Source organism: Beauveria bassiana (assembly GCF_000280675.1).
Source record: "Beauveria bassiana ARSEF 2860 unplaced genomic scaffold BBA_S00028, whole genome shotgun sequence".
Classification (NCBI taxonomy): domain Eukaryota; kingdom Fungi; phylum Ascomycota; class Sordariomycetes; order Hypocreales; family Cordycipitaceae; genus Beauveria; species Beauveria bassiana.
In genome coordinates this window covers 24,038-40,036 of record NW_007930863.1, presented here as the reverse complement: position 1 = coordinate 40,036, position 15,999 = coordinate 24,038, and the positions used below count along the sequence as shown (strand labels likewise).

Sequence of the window (15,999 nt, the reverse complement as noted above, 5' to 3'; positions counted from 1 at the left end):
GGCGAACGGGGGCTTATGGGACAAGTTGTGGGTGTAGTCTTCTTCATGGACAATCAAATTTTGCGATGAGGAAAAACCCCGAAAAAATACAGTTGATACACCGTATTTATTGAGACTTTTCTTTGTTTCTGGTTCTCAAAATCATCTCTGCGAGGCATGCTGGCCGGCCAATATTAATGCCTGGCAGAAGGAGGCTGAGCAAAACAAACTCGCGAGACATGGGCCCGCTGCCTGGCTGGAAGCGATGGTGTAAACGGCACGCGAGAAGGCTTGGCTTCCCAGAGGCAAAACCCTTGGCGGACCGAGCCCGAAACGGAAGGTCTGACAATCCGCGGCATGAGCTTAATTTTTGCATCTACGATGGTTTTCTCCCGTCGCTTGTCCCGTTTTCTGGTATTAGTCTAGTTTTTTTCGTGGGCGGCGCTTCAGCTGTGGCTTCTGGGGCGACTTGCCACCTTGAGACACAGAGTGACAGGCTCACAGGCTGCGAGCTCGTGGTCAAGAAACCTGAGGGGTAATATGTTCCAGCATAGCCACGATCTATTCACTTGACAATTCCGATGACGTCAGGGTAAAGGGAGAATTTCTTGGCACAAACTAGCTGTGGTTGCTGATCTCTGTGTTTTCAGTGTATCAGAGCTTGAAGATACAACGAGCTGCCTTATCTGTGGCATTTGCACAGCCATTGGGTTCATAAATTGGAATAAATGAACTGGAAGAAAACATCTGCCACCAAAAGGTCGTTTTGACATCGTTGCCAGCCTCCTTGGGTTCTGGAAAAGCCAATGTGTTGCTGTCCATTGCAAGTACTCGACAGTGGAAGCTGTATTCGAGTTGTAGAACAGCATATCGCCAATGGACACGGCGGCTATGAGGCAGGGTTGTTTCCTTGACTCGTCAAGAAGAACGTAGGAACTAATTGAAAACGATCTTGTTTTATGGTTGATGCGATTTAGTTGCATCTTTTGTACAGATCTGCCGGTGAGAGAGAATGTCCTGCTGCTGCATGCACACATCTTGCACCACAGCACATGTGGTGGTCGTGCAGCCGAGCTGCACCATGCCTCGAGACATTGAACCTTCCGACTTTGACCAACGGGAACACCACCCGATTGAGGGCGAACGAGGCAGTGCAAGGCGGAGGAATTTTTCCGAGGTCATCGCCCAAGCTGATCTCAGCGAGGCATCACTAGGTAGCTTCCTGAACAAGGCAAGCTAGCGCGGCGCCTACAGCTCATGATGATCCAACCTCACCACTCCAGCAAGCAGCAGAGTCCCAAGCGCCCGATTTCACACTCTTTCAGACCAAACAAGAAGCGACGAAAAATTCTCCCCCCAGCCTCATCTAATCATCAGGGTCAATCGACCATCTCATGCAGCTCTTCTCCATCGGCAGCCAACCAGCTGGCGCATCACGTCGCTAGCGCTGTCGCCAAGTGCACCATCGTGGCGAAGCAAAGCAAAAAGTACCACGCAAAAGGGCGCCACCACATGCCTAATAAAACTGGCTAAATTCGACTGTATTTAGTCTGTCAGAATTTGAGGCTGGGTGATGAACCTTTTGTGCTGGTGTCTTGGCAATGAAAACCCAGAGGTCGAGGCGCTCTCACGGGCGGCTTTATGAGCGACATTGTTGTCGGCGGCCTCTCGGCGGTCATGCTTTGTCCCAGCTGTGCTTGGACCCGGGACTGTCTGAATCCAAGCCGTTCCTACCTCTCGCCAGGTTGGAAAATTATACATGTCGAACCGACTTTGTACAGTCATGGGCAAAATGACCTTTTGCTTTCTGAAACCATGCGGACGTGAAAAGTTGCCTCAACACAATGTGGTTCGGGGCTGAATGCGCACTTTATACTTCCACCAACGACTCTAGCTTGCGAAAAGAATTCATGTCATAACTATGCTCAGTAACATGGCAGCGATGGTTACAGGAGCTAAAATTCGACGAGGGCATGATAAAAGAAAATGAGTTTGTATGCAGGCAGATGCCGTTCCCCTGCCGTTCCCCACATTCCCCGTGATTCCCATCACCAACAAGGACTGACAGTGCTGACTAAGTCATCGCGCGCTCCCTGGACCATGAGAGAGGATGTTGTGTTTCCAGCCCCTGTTCTTCCAATGCATTGTTTCTACTCCAAAAGTATGATTAAACAAGCTAGTTATGGTCGACAACAAGATAACGCGAGCCGTTGTCTTACTGGTTTTCAGGATAATGACAACTCGGCTTGCCTGCCAAATATTTCACCATCCTAGCAATGTTATTTTCGTTGGTTCTCGCATCTGCATCAAATCGAGTCATTTTACCACCCTAGCCGAATCTGAAACTATGAAATTCATCTCTACGAAAACAACAGTGCCTGTTCCGAAGATCTATCTCGCGTTTGAGCATAAAGGCAAAGTATATATCGTCATGCAAAGAATAAAAGGACGAAGCCTGTCGGCTGGTTGGATACAAAGATCGGCACAATCGAAAGAAAGAATCTTCAAGCAGCTTCGGCAGATGGTTCAAGAAATACGCAACATACCAGCTCCCGAGAACAGTTGCGTATCTAATCTTCTAGGAGGGCCGATTTGCGACCAAAGGCTACCCGGTCAAGCGCATTGGGGACCTTTCAAATCGATTCGTGATTTCCATCGGAAACTTCGGGCGGACATCGAACTTGAAAACGTAAAAGAACCAGGAGATGTGTCTCGGGAATTAAAGGACCTCATACGGTTTCATGAGGGGCCATGGTCCAAGCCTGTTTTCACGCATGGCGACTTGAGCAGTCTTAACATCTTAGCCAGAGGAGACAAAGTTGTGGCTATTATTGACTGGGAAACTGCTGGATGGATGCCACCCTATTGGGAATATACGTCTGCATGGGATGTCAATCCGCAAAACCGATTTTGGCAACAGGCGGTGGATGAATTCTTAGAGCCACAGCCCGAGAGCCTTAAGATGGAAGCTACCAGAAAGAAGTTCTTTGGTGACTTTTGATGTTGTGCCAGTTCCAAACGAGGCAGAACAATTCAAGCTTGCCTTTCACGATTCTCCAGCATGTCCCACGTTGGTACTTTGAATGGATCGAATGCACCTTCAGCACGACCGTCGAAACGATGCTCCATCTCTTTCTGTGCCATAGTGGGGTGCCCTCCACGGGCGTAGAGTGCAACATAGAGACGCTCACTGGGAGCCATGGCGGCACAGCTTGATGATCGAGGAGTAACATACCGCAGTGATATGGCAAAGCTTTTAATTTATATAGCAATCCATGGAGCTCTGTGCTGCCCATTCTCGTGACCATGCATTTCGGTGCATATCACGTGTCTGGCTTGCCATGTCGCTGTTGCCTACTCGACGACGTCAGATGCTTTCGCCTTCTCCTTGCACGCTCCAGTGTTGTGCTGCCACGTTGGCTGTTGCCTATGACTTCCCGACGTTTCGGGTGCTTTTGTCCTCCCTCCATACTTACCTGCTGTGTTGTCACGTTTCACTAAACTATGTCGCGGAACAAGGACCGTCTCTACGTTGCTCTATTTGCAAGAACAGGGACGGTGCGGATGCCTGGGCGCGAAGACAAGTATGTTTGGCTCCAATATATGGAAGAGATCATGTTGATCACTAACAACAAAAAGATACCATTGGGCATTCATTATTGCACCCAAGCACGAATCACTAAAAGATCGTGGACAGCAGATTCATGTCAAAAATACACTGCAGTTTATCGGCGAGCCGCCGACCGAAAACTCGGACTGGAGACTCGACAATATTAATCTTACCAAGAATCCCACCACAAAGCTCTTAGTTCGCATACTAGTCGCTAAGATAAAAAGCACCGACAAGCTAATGAACTTGTTGGCCGATATCCCAATAAGATCAAATACGCATGATTGGAACTGCGTAGCATGGGTACAAGAAGGTTTCGACGTCGCTGTGTGCCATGATGGTGTTCTGGGCAGAGCTGCACCAAACTGGCAATCAGTACGCGACACGGCTATGTGGTATATAGAGAAAAAGTCCTCGGAGGGCCGCTTCGATACCTCATTCGACCAACTTCGTGTACCAACTTGGGATGCCCTCAAAAAAAATGGAAACCATAAATTAATTGTTAGCCAGTCTGCAAGGAGTTAGGCTTGGTACCAATGTTCAGACCTTGCTGAAAGCTAAGCATGCTGTGCGATTACGGTACACTAGTGACCGATACCGCTATTGGTCATGAGCACAGGTAGCAGCCTTTATAGATCTGCATCTCGAGCTCACAAGTATATCTATGCTAGCTTAATCATGACGATGCTTTCCAAGTGTACGTGTGAGCAGTCACTCCCATGGAATCATTTTACGCGTGATGACAGAGACGGAACTACAAGCGAGTGCGGGTGGGCATTTCGAGCCCCAAAAAGTACGCTGAACTTGATAACCAAGATGCCCGGAACCGCTTTGACTCTGAAAATAACTGAAATCACCCGCTTTAGCATAAACAAGAGTTTAGCATAAACAAGAGCATGTGGATGTGGAGATGCTCTCATTCTGGCACAGCTTTCTCTGACAGTGCTGCTACCCCTCTCGAATAACCAACTAACAGTTAACTTGTCACAAAGTGGAGCTTGTCGATGGCATCAACTAAAAGGCGCCCTTCCGGCTCCAACATTTACTTTCTCATCTTCAAATCTCCTCGAAACCAATTACTGGCTCCATAGCCTCGGCAAGCTAACGCGTCTTTGAGATGAAGCATACTTTTGAAAGGCTGGTCAGGTTCGAAGCCGATGATGGCACAACCGAGTATGGAGACGTCACAGACGCTTCGGTCGTGGATAACCTGGTCGGCGCTACTGTCGACATCCTGGATGGCAATCTCGAGCATGGCTTCTCCAAGACCACGCGGACAGCTACTGTGAAAAGGGTACAGTTTGAGTGCCCGAAATTGGCTGTACAGCCTGCTTAGTCTTGCTCTTCAGGTTCTCTCTCCGCTGCCTGCTGTGCATTATTTCGTCTGCATCGGCCTCAACTACAAGAAGCATGCCGAAGAAGCAAATGTACGCAGCAATGAAGAATCTTTGGACGCACTCAAGTCTTTAACATCTCCATCGTCCAGTTGTCGATTGCCGACAACCCGGTCATATTCGCCAAGCCGCCCGACTCCCTCGCAGGACCAGATGAGGCCATCCAGATCCATCCCGTCGCCCAGTCGCAGCTTGACTACGAAGGCGAGCTCGGCGTCATCATTGGCCGCGACGCCAAAGACGTGTCCGAGGCAGACGCGCTAGAGTATGTACTCGGCTACGTCAATTCCAACGACGTCTCTGCGCGAAATTTTCAGATGCCCGCCAGCGTCTCGGGCGGCCAATTTTCGTTTTGCAAGTCTTTTGACGGGTTCGCCCCCATCGGGCCCGTCATCGCCTCGCCTCGTGTCGTGCCCGATCCCCAGGATCTGACGCTGGAGACCAGGGTCAACGGCGAGCGGCGGCAGGCGTCGACGACGGCGGACATGATCTGGACCGTCCGACAGCTCATCTCGTTTGCGTCGCAGGGCACCACGCTGAGAAAGGGCACACTGATTATGACGGGCACGCCGTCTGGCGTTGGGCTCTTCATGGAGCCCAAAACATTTCTCAAGGACGGCGACGTTGTTGAGATTAGTTTCGGTGGGCTCGGAACGCTGCGCAACACTATGAAGTTCCAGAGCATGTAGATGGCAGTTCAGAGCGAGGGAACATTGGATAGATCTTATAATATCTAGCAAGTCCTGGCTTTCCGCCTGTCTGGGCTATTCACAAGATGCCAATGCCCACCCTATTGTGTTCACACCCGATTGGCCTATGGCTTGAATGACAAAAATCTGGTTGAAATCATCAACAAAAAGGTTAAAAAAAAAAAAAAAAAAAAAAACAAAAGAGCGCGGCAAGACATTACCTGGAGTTCCAACGTGAGCGATTTTGACGGCTAGTCAAAGTAAAAAGCTCAAAGCACACGATGCACATTTAGCGTCTGATGGCGAACAACGGCAGTTGAAGTCAGAGACAATTACTGTATTCTGTTAGCCCCGTTAACCCTACGTCTGCCCCGATGCAGTTAGTTACCGTTGTCCGAACAGGTCACATCGCGAGTTTGTGGGATTGGCACATGCAAATCCTCGAAGCCATTCAATCCAGACCGTCCTACGGGACCGGAGCCGTGATCCCCTGGTCCCTGTCCTCTCCACCATGGGGAAGGTATCCGTGGGCCGTATTGCCCCGTGCCCCTTTCGATTGCAGATGAACTAAAGGTTTCTGGCCGGCGATGCGCGAATCGTCTTTATGCGCTAACTAACTAGTTAAATAACGTAGTACCTTCTGCAGACAAACCCGTTGATCGGCCGGATATACAACCAGTTTTACCAGTAAACCCTCTCTCCCTCCGGTATAACTAGATGTTCATTGCGAGGTATGACGCCGGCATTTTGGCTACTCCACGAGACTAGCGTCTTGCCAATACGCCCTGGTGCCTCTTCTCAAGCAGCGGAGGCCGCTGCATCACTGCATCACTGCATCGCTGCATCGTTGCGCCTGCAGATTTTGCTGCACTCTAGGAGAGTGTGTTGCATACAATTCCTGGTGATACTCATCGCCCTATCAACACCGCCTGGACCCTGCCATCGGAGTATTGGTCAGAGGGTCTTCTTGGGCGAATTTCGAGTCAGTGCGCACAGCAATGACCGCTGCCGCAGCCCTGGCGTCCCTATGACGCTGGCTTCGCGTCAAAGGCTAGCAGGGTATCTGACAGCGATGTGATAACCTAGCCTTTCGTCATCAGATGTTCTATTCCAATGCCTATGTTTGATGTTGTCAATCTTCGGATCGCGAACTGTTTCACTACCACAGGAGGTAAAAGTCGCTCCAGCAATTTTCCCAGCCCGTTTTCTTGGTCAGCCAAAAAGTCTGGAGCCGTTCAATGGTATGTGCCGCGATACCGTAGGCCAGAACATCAGAATCGATCCGCACTAGGATATCAAGAAGAAGGTTTCGGGTCGCATCCGGACCATCGGCAACAGCGACACCAGCCACGGCTGAAGGCCAAGTCATTACGGCCAGGCATTTCGGTGATTTTAGTGTCTTTTGCATCAGCATAATAATCTCCGCAGTGGTTGTAGTCATATCAGGCCAATTCGGCGCACTGGCATCAGCGTGCTCGAGCCCAAGTGACAGTATGCCGTATAGGCTGACAGCGAGTTGGAATATCCTGGCGACTAGGACCACTTCTGGCGTGTGTGGTATTTCAAATTCGGCAGTATCCTTCCAGGTTGCAGGGTCAAACGAATTGATCCGCTCGAAAACGGCGTTGGCGTCTGGCAAAATGGCACCAATCTTGCACATTGAGGCTGCAAGTCTGAGGCGATTGATGGCCGCAATCTCGGCAAATAGTGCCTTTGGACAGGGAAAAGGTGAAAAGCACGTCTGTCCAAACAGATTTACAAGCTCGGCGTCGTCGAATTCGTATATGCTACATATTTGCTTGTCGACTCGGCACACGCTGTTGCCGATGACTGCGTTGCTGTCAGAAGTTGGGAGTCAGCTCCTCGTCGGAGACATATGAGTCAATATCGGGCAAGACTCACACAGTCATGGATCGGAGCATGTCGACAAAGACTGGATTTTCCGTTGGTATGCATTTTGGAATACCAAACATGTTCAAGAGTGCAAAGTATCCGTCGAAGTGGGCTCGCCAGCCACCCAGGCATAAAATGTGCTATCGATGTACAATTAGCTTCATCGCAGAACAAACACATCTTGATGCGTAAGTTAGTAAGCATACCTCAGCCTCCATCAAATCGCATATTCTTTCGAAGATTCGCTTCTTCATCAAATATTTCAAAAAATCACCCTCTACATGTGTAAGATCGTAGTTGAGTTGGCGCAAGTGATTTTGAATGAGATCGTAAAACTTGAGCCAAAGGTCCCTTGTTCCATGTAGTGTGCTGGGGCTGAGTGCTGTACGTTGACAGCACGATACCCATACGATTCTATCGGCAATGACGCGCGCGAGAAAGGATTCCGAGTTTACGCAGCCAGGATACGCGGCTAGCGAGACGGGCGTAGCTGGCCGTGTCGCCATGACATCCATGGCGACGCTATGTGGTATTGTATAAAGGCCAACTAATGCGTGCGCACGAGAAACAAGGTCAGAATCTATACATGGAGCACGAACGACGGATGCGCACAGCAACCTACGATATTCGAATGCCTCGACAACGTCCCATCCCTCGGGCGTAATCTCCCAACCTCGGTGATTGGTCGGCCGCACGCTCCTGGGCGCCGTTTCGCGCAAGCGCGGAATGACAACGGCCAGGTCTTTGATCATGTCGGTCGCCTGCGCCGAGTCCTGATAATACGGGCCGCCGCAGTACCGTCGCGTGGCCACGCAGTTGGCGCAAATGGGCTTCGCTTCGTCGCACTTAACCTTGCGCCGGCGGCAGGTGACGCAGCCCGTCTTCCTCCTGGGCGCCCATCGCTTGACTCGCTTGCTCTCCTCGACGGCGCCGACGGGTGCGATCTCGCCAGAGTTGCGACCATTCGGTTTTGCCATTGGGCAGAGAGGATCCTTCACGCTGGGGACAAGTGTAGTTGAGAGGGCGGGGAAACCGATTCGCCAGCGGCGTCACGCAGAGCCATACAAAAGTACTACACATTTTGGTTACACGTGCTTTTAGTGCCGACAGCCTGTGAAGCTGACCGCTTTGCCTAATCGACTAACGACAGCCTTGCTACGATCACTATCCTCTAAGCATGATCAAAATTCTGAAGTCAACCTAATGGAATGTCTCAAAGATGCTGACGAGGATAGAGGGCGCGGCGTCACAAGTTTTGACTGAAAATGTGCCTGCAACTCTGGCGCTTTTTAGCCGTTATATCTACGAATATGTAGTTACTCATGTTTGCCGGCAGCAGGAACCAGGAAAATTATCACAGCAGGTCCTGGCTAATGATGATCAACTAGCCTAAGCTCGCGCTAGCAGATTCGGAAGAGCCCTGGCCCCTGCGTCTTTTGTCCAAATCAGCTGATGTCGGCATCGCGAGTGACTAGCAACTTATTAGCAAGCCTCTTTGAATGGTCCGCACGGTCGTGCATTGCTAATTCTAGCCAGGCCCGGATTTTGACGGCGCCCGATGCGCTGTCTAACTGCCGGCGAAATGTTTGGCCCACAGACAGCGGGATCGTCCCCGGAATATCTACGATCATGGCCTAGTAGCAGCTCCACGCACGGTGCCCGAGTGACAGCGCAGCCTGTATAGCTTGTCGTTGTCTTTGAGTTTCTGGCCTGTACTATTTACACGTCACGAAATGCTACTGCGGGGTTGGTATGCCCGGTTGTGTCTGTGTACAAAGCTCATTAAAAGGCAATTGATGCTTCTAAACCCCCAGCAAGCACAAGAATCGTCTTTGTACTAACTATGTAACTGGTGAAAGCGTGAGTGAGCTGTGATCATCGCTTAATGAGGGGGGGCGGAACCGGCCTGCCGTGTCTGGCTACCTCCCTGGTCATGTCTTGTTACTCGCGTATCTCAGTGCCGAACCACGCCAGTGGACATGCAGGCATAGATGAAAATACATATATCGTGTATACTTTTCCATGATGCGTCTGTTGGCTAGCGGATCAAGCATATATTTTCAGCTAATTAGTAAGTATCAACTGTTCCGTTGGATAGGTGAAGTCTTAGTATTTCTACCTCTTGAGCAGTCACATTCTGCATTGCCGTGGCACTTCTATCATCTCATCTACTCCACGAAGGCCGGGGTTCTCCATCATCTGCAGCTCTTCACTCATCAACCTTCTTTTTCTTTTGGACAGGCATGGTTGCAAGCCTACCCGTGTTGACATTGACAGAATGACGGCCGTGTTAGTCAACAATGCTCCGTCCGTTGTCACGGCTTGCTTTGCGACATCTTGGGTGTCATCTCCCACTCTATACGGGCGCGGAGAAAATTCTGAGACGGAGTTGCCTTATTGCGCAGTAAGTAGATGCGTAAAGACTTAGCCGAGTCCAAGCAGCTGACTGGAGCAGGTGCCCTGTTTACAGGAACACTGTGCGACTTTCGACAACGGCTGCCTCTGTGTGTTAAACACCAAAAAAATGATTGATCGTTGCGTTTTGGGCGCATGCGGCATGCCTGAGGCTATATGTAAGTAACATATCGTGTTTTCGCGCCTGCAAATCTAATCCTCGCGGCTAGTCACACGTAACCTTACTGAGACGAAATGCCAGACGCCGGTCCGCAACAAGGCTGCCAAGCTAAATATGTTGAGCATTGCCATGACACCAGTCACAGTAATAGTTGTGTCTTTACGGTTGGTTTATAAGCAATTTTTCAGTGTTCGAAAACACTTGAACACTGAGGAGTGGACGTTGATGGCTGCTATTGCAGTCGGCCTCGTCAGCATGGCTCTATCAATCTTTGGTATCACTGGTCATGGTTTTGGAATCGATGTCTGGGGTCTTGATCAACCAACCCTGGTTGCCTTTCGGCGATATTTTTATGTCATACAGATCTTCTACGTTGTGTTGATGGCTCTTTTGAAGTTGACTTTTACTTTTTTTTACCTCAACATTTTCTCTGGAAGGGGCATACGCGCCCTTCTATGGAGCACTGTGGCTTTTCATGTCGCCTTGGCCTTGGCTTTCAGCATCGGCATCGTCTTTCAATGCCTACCAATCCCTTACCAGTGGGAAAAGCTGAACCATGTCCATGATGCTACAATGACGGGGTACTGCGCCAATACCAATGCAGCTGGCTGGGTAAATAGTGCCTTGAGCGTTTTGTCAGACATTTGGTTGTTGTCGATTCCCTTGAGCCAGCTGCACAAACTCCATTTACATTGGAAGAAAAGGCTCGGCGCTGGATTCATGTTCATGACTGGCTTTGGGTAAGATATATGGATCTGCACCAAACACGACATGTTGCTCACACTCGGCGTCCTAGTGTCACAGTCATATCTTGTCTACGTTTAGCGTCAGTTCGCAACTATGCTTCGACATCGAATCCAACATGGGATCAGTGGGACATTATGTGGTGGTCTACAGTTGAGATTCAGGTTGGATTGATTTGCACTTGTTTGCCATCAATGCGACTCATCCTTATCCGACTATGGCCACGAGCATTCGGTTCTGAATCGAGCAATCCGCTGTATGTTGCACCTGTGGCTAGAGGAGGGAAAACGACATCGACAAACAATGACTAACTTGTATCTGTATAGAATCTCTCTAAATCGGGTCTCATCTTTGGAAACGCACCATACACGACTATTCGAGGATGAGGAATTGACTCAGCCGGACCTGACGGCCACAACTTTAGCAACCCATCCTGAGGCGGTTCCGAAATGCCCAGAGCCTGTTTTTTACTACCGCAGTGAGAAAAGTACCGGCGGATCTGCAGATGCAGTTTGAAGGCTCCGAGAAATAAGCTCAAGGAATACGACTGGGGGCGGTCGAGAAGGCCGATGGTCGAATATGCAATGGGCCATGAGTACAGGTTAGAGAAGGAATTACTTCGCGAGGCTTTAAGTCATCTTTCGCCGCCAGTGATTCACCAGTGCTGGTTTTCCTCAGAGCCCTGTTTATTAGCGCTCCGCTCTGGGGAGGTGCGGCCGCTAAAACTTTTTATTAGCGTCGAAAAGGGAGGTGTTAGCGGCGAACTGCAGATGGGTAAGACAGCAGGAGAGCGAAGAGGCATCACCTCTGTATGAGGGCGCCACTGCAACGCGCAGGTGCAGGTAAGTTTCTTCGAGGTGCACCTCCTAAATACAGGCGGGCTTCAAATCGTCGCATTTTATTCGTCGAGGGCTTTAAAAGGCGCAAGTTCGAAGTTACACAGCGTTCCCGTGTCCGTTTGATACACGATGGGAAACAGCCTACGCACATCTGGGCAACGGGAGACGATATCGATGAAAGCGCGGGATGAGCGCCGTTGAAGAACTTGTACGAGTGAATACGATCTTGACGGCACTAATTCAAAGTCATTTACCTGCGTGCTGCATTTTGAAGCTTTCTTCGCAACCGCTTTTGAATTCGTCAACAGACGGGGTCCCAGTCGGCGCGCCTGCTCATTCCACTCACAAATGTGCTTTCTCTACCCTTCTCTTTGATCTTTGCATATTGTTTCGCTGCACCTGCTGTACCATGACAGCTGCCAGAGAGAAAAGACGCAATTGGATAATTCTTTCCCTCTCTATATCAAAATCACCAAAATGGTTACGCTGCAATGGTATACGTGCTCTTCGTGGCGGACTCATCGGCGGCGGTGTGCTGTGGGAACATTGCGCGTGTCAAGAAGAAAAAAGAAAAGAAAAAAAAAACGGCGAACCTCCACATCGAACCACGCCCCACGGGATAACTAGCCCATCAACCCGTCAAGCCCGTCTTGGCGTCCCCATGCAGTGTTACTGTTCCTGGCGACCCTGCTACACAATTCGAATTGATGTGGAAGTAGTCGGGCAAGCGGGGCTTGTTTCTGAATTTATAGTGTTTCTGGAATAAGAAGGCAAAAAAGTAGTGGCAAGACTGGTACGTACGCTTCGCACGCTTTTTTCTTTGTTGTAAAAGAGGGCTGTCATTTTAACTGTTGCTTCTACACATCTGCCACACTGGTTGAACTATTGACCAGGTGCGTTGCCGAAACTAGAGAGGGCCATCAACTGGAATTAAAACTGTGGGTGAGAATGGGCACGAAACGCAGTTTTATCCGCATCACAACCCAAACTAGTTTACGGATAGATAAGGCACGTTGGAGCAATGTCTAAAACATGGCCGCGGTTCAGATGCCGTCGAGAACTAAATAGGCCATGAAAATAACTCGCCAACTTTGAGCTCTATGGGGGTCCACATCAGCTACTAGCCACTTGCTAAATAAGTATGACTGCAGGACAACATGGGGTACGGGTACTGGGTCGAAAGAAAGTGGGATGATCAACCTAGACTGTGGTTGTGCTGCCAGCCTCGAATTAGCCAATGAAATCGCTCATCGCCAATCATCGCCCGTGAATAAATAACATGTAAATTTTTAAATTCAGTGCAAGTCCAATCACTTGTCAATTGAATTGATTGACTGTATCTGAATAGCCATTGTAGGCGCTAGCTATGCTAGCTGCGGGAGCCATTATTTTCGCTTGTTACATTTCATGTCTTAGTAAGTGATAACGAATGTGACTGCAATGTTACAATGTTTTGTCACACTCAGCCAGCCACTGCTATTCCGCTACGCGGACAGCAAGAGGAAACTGAAATCCTATGCTTTATTGCGACGTGTATGCAATTGCCGATAGCTTCAGTCAAAAGTGGAGATTTCGGACATCGCCATGCCAGGTGAACGTACATGCAGTTACTTGCTAAGGCCTTCAATGTCTAGGGCCATGGTCTCAGCAGGGCATAGTCACCGCGGACTTGGTCCCTAGACAGCGTGGCAAACCATCAAGTATACGGATTATATGTACATAATTTGCGTGCTGAATCGTGCGGCCCGTCTAGCCTACTATGGCCCGCTGCCTGGTTTTTTTCTTCTTCGCCAAAAAAAACCAAGATCAGGGCATAAGAGCGGATCTGTCTCGGCCGGTCTATACCGTCGTGCGGATACATCGTACGTATCTGTGCATAAAGCATCTTATCTGCACATGTTTAGGTTATATTCTACGTTACTTTGCATGCTAATATTCTGAGAAATACGCTATACATCATATCCCGCCTTCTGTATGCCGAGAAGCATTACACCTACTCGTGCCATATTTACGATAAGGAAAATGCATTTGAGCTAATCTACGCTTTAGTCGCCCGTAAGCAGTTGAAGGTTAAGTGCAGGCAGGCAGCAGGCAACCCTACGTACTGGCCGCCTACAAGCAAACAGCTCATCGTTCGATGCTTGAGCAAGTCGAGCTAGGAATGACTAGTCCAAGACAGTTCCAAGACAGTTCCAAATTGAGGTACCAATCCGTGGCTTATGTCTCATGCTTATGTCCAATGAATCTATTCTCAGCGCAGTCGCCGCTAGGATTAGTCGCCAATCTAATTGTGGTTCGCCAATTTGAGCGCCGAATGTCATCAACGACTACATCAGGGCCAGTGCGACAACTTCCCAACATCATGTGAAGATTTTGCATTTGTTGAGAACATGATTAACAAAAGCATATACATACCGAATACAAAAACACAACATCGGAATCGTCCTTTCGGGGGGCTTTTGTATTCCGGCATATTTCCAACGATAGGTGAGACACGAGGTCGCGCTAGAGTAATGCAGCATATGACATGTCCTTTGATCGCCACTACTTATTTAGACGGGGTCTCTAAATGGTCAGGCAAGAGCAATGGTATCTATCATGGTATATAGGCTATGCGTTAGGATCTAGATTATACCCGCCCGGGGTTCCTGGATCATAGTGAAGTACAAAGCTTCGAGTAGGAGGCTTGTCACAAGCCTCGATCTATAGGCACTCATGATGGCGCTCAAGATGAAAAGCAGCAATTTATTGAGAAATGAGACTTATAATGCATGGGAAGCATGTGGTGATAAGCTGCAAGTCGTGCGTTGCTTGAATAATGCAGCACTGATGGATGTGCCTAGTGCTAATATGTGGTATTTTGCCGAATACAATGATGCCTGACCACGGCGTGCATATGCAATATATTGTGGTACAAGTAAAAAGATAGGCAGGTCTAGGCAAGCCTGAATAAGTCGAGCCAATCTAGACTGCGGGCGGTGTTGAGTATAAACACCATTATCTCATCAATATAACATCAGACAGTAATACTACGCCATACCCTTGTGCACGAAAACAACGCCGAGAAGCAGCTGAAGCGAGACAACATTGGACGGTGCATGAAGCTAAGTCTTCTTAGGTAGCTACATAGCGAAAATATCAGCTATAGGATTTTTTAACATAATTCGAGTTCTGCCTACTGCGCCGTATCCTCTTTTGGCTCCGTTTGAGCGTTAGTAGAGTATCTGTGCTGTTCAGGCAACTGCAGGAGAAGATCTGGAGTGATATAAGTAGCTCATCAAGCCCGTCTCCATTTCGCTTCAAATATCCCTCTTGCTATCTGATATCACATTTCAAGGTAAACTTTTGTCCAAAACCACTGTACAACTTCAAGACTTAACATGTCGACGTTTACTATGAAACTTGCGTGTGTCTTGGCTGGAGTCACTGCAACAATGGCAGCTCCAGCATTGGATGACTCGAGCACTATGTTGGCCGTCATGGGCCAAGATGCTCTCGATGAGCAGAGCTACTCCACATTCGCCAAATGCGTGCAAGGCCTGGACTCCGCCTACAAAGCATACGCAGACGAGGGTGTTCTGGTAGTCATCCCAGCCACCAGTCGTGCGATTGATATTGATACTACGGACAAGGAGCTGTGGGACTGCATTGAATCCTCCTCAGACACCGTCTCTCTCGCGGCTGAATCAAGCGATTTCCATGACCAGACCCAGGACGCAAGTACTGACGTCAAGTCTATCCAGCATTCGAATGCCGTGAATATGGGCATCACGGGGCAGAAGGTGGTTGATCATGTTGCTGCTAAGACGAGAGCTTTGGAATCGCGCGACGTTCAATACTATGGCGTCCACCATTCCGATGAAAATACTTGCAGGGGTGACTTCAACAACTACTACATTAAAAACTGCATCAGCTCTGCCAGTGCTTATGCCTCCACATTGGCGGACAACTTGGACGCGGCCAAGCGTTTGAGGTATACAATTTGGCCGCACCACTCGTGCGAAAAGGGTAACCAGAGAGTCATTGTTATCAACCCGCGTTCATCCAGCGCTTGCCAGGTCCGGACTACCTATTCATGGCACGGAGCCTACGCTTAGCTGTCTGCGGGCGTAGCTTGAGGTTTCAGATGGCGAGGTCATTATGAGAAGAGGATGAGCGGATACTGAGACGATGCAGAAGAGAGGGACGGAAAAGAGGACAGAAATCAAGTGTGCTGGATCAACACGTAGAAGTCTCATATAAGACTACGGCAGGCGATCGAAAGGCAGTCAGCCGA

At 49.3% G+C, this 15,999-nt stretch overlaps 4 protein-coding genes across 4 annotated transcripts; 3 read left to right on the top strand and 1 right to left on the bottom strand.

The window, feature by feature from the left end:
- Nucleotides 1-4,706: 4,706 nt before the first annotated feature.
- Nucleotides 4,707-5,672, top strand: BBA_07785 (fumarylacetoacetate hydrolase family protein; the record flags this gene model as incomplete). The annotated part of the gene is made up of 3 exons (XM_008602882.1): nt 4,707-4,883; nt 4,939-5,016; nt 5,076-5,672. The coding sequence occupies 3 exons, from the start codon at nt 4,707-4,709 to the stop codon at nt 5,670-5,672; spliced, it is 852 nt and encodes a 283-aa protein (XP_008601104.1).
- Nucleotides 5,673-6,831: 1,159 nt separating this feature from the next.
- BBA_07784 (C6 zinc finger domain-containing protein) lies at nt 6,832-8,542 on the bottom strand (the record flags this gene model as incomplete). Its single annotated transcript, XM_008602881.1, has 4 exons — nt 6,832-7,510; nt 7,575-7,705; nt 7,772-8,145; nt 8,188-8,542. The coding sequence occupies 4 exons, from the start codon at nt 8,540-8,542 to the stop codon at nt 6,832-6,834; spliced, it is 1,539 nt and encodes a 512-aa protein (XP_008601103.1).
- Nucleotides 8,543-10,089: 1,547 nt separating this feature from the next.
- Nucleotides 10,090-11,400, top strand: BBA_07783 (CFEM domain-containing protein; the record flags this gene model as incomplete). Its single annotated transcript, XM_008602880.1, has 4 exons — nt 10,090-10,138; nt 10,286-10,880; nt 10,937-11,140; nt 11,211-11,400. 4 exons carry the CDS (start codon nt 10,090-10,092, stop codon nt 11,398-11,400), a joined length of 1,038 nt encoding a protein of 345 aa, XP_008601102.1.
- A 3,703-nt stretch (nt 11,401-15,103) lies between these two features.
- BBA_07782 (uncharacterized protein) lies at nt 15,104-15,820 on the top strand (the record flags this gene model as incomplete). The annotated part of the gene is made up of 1 exon (XM_008602879.1): nt 15,104-15,820. One exon carries the CDS (start codon nt 15,104-15,106, stop codon nt 15,818-15,820), a length of 717 nt encoding a protein of 238 aa, XP_008601101.1.
- Nucleotides 15,821-15,999: the final 179 nt, after the last annotated feature.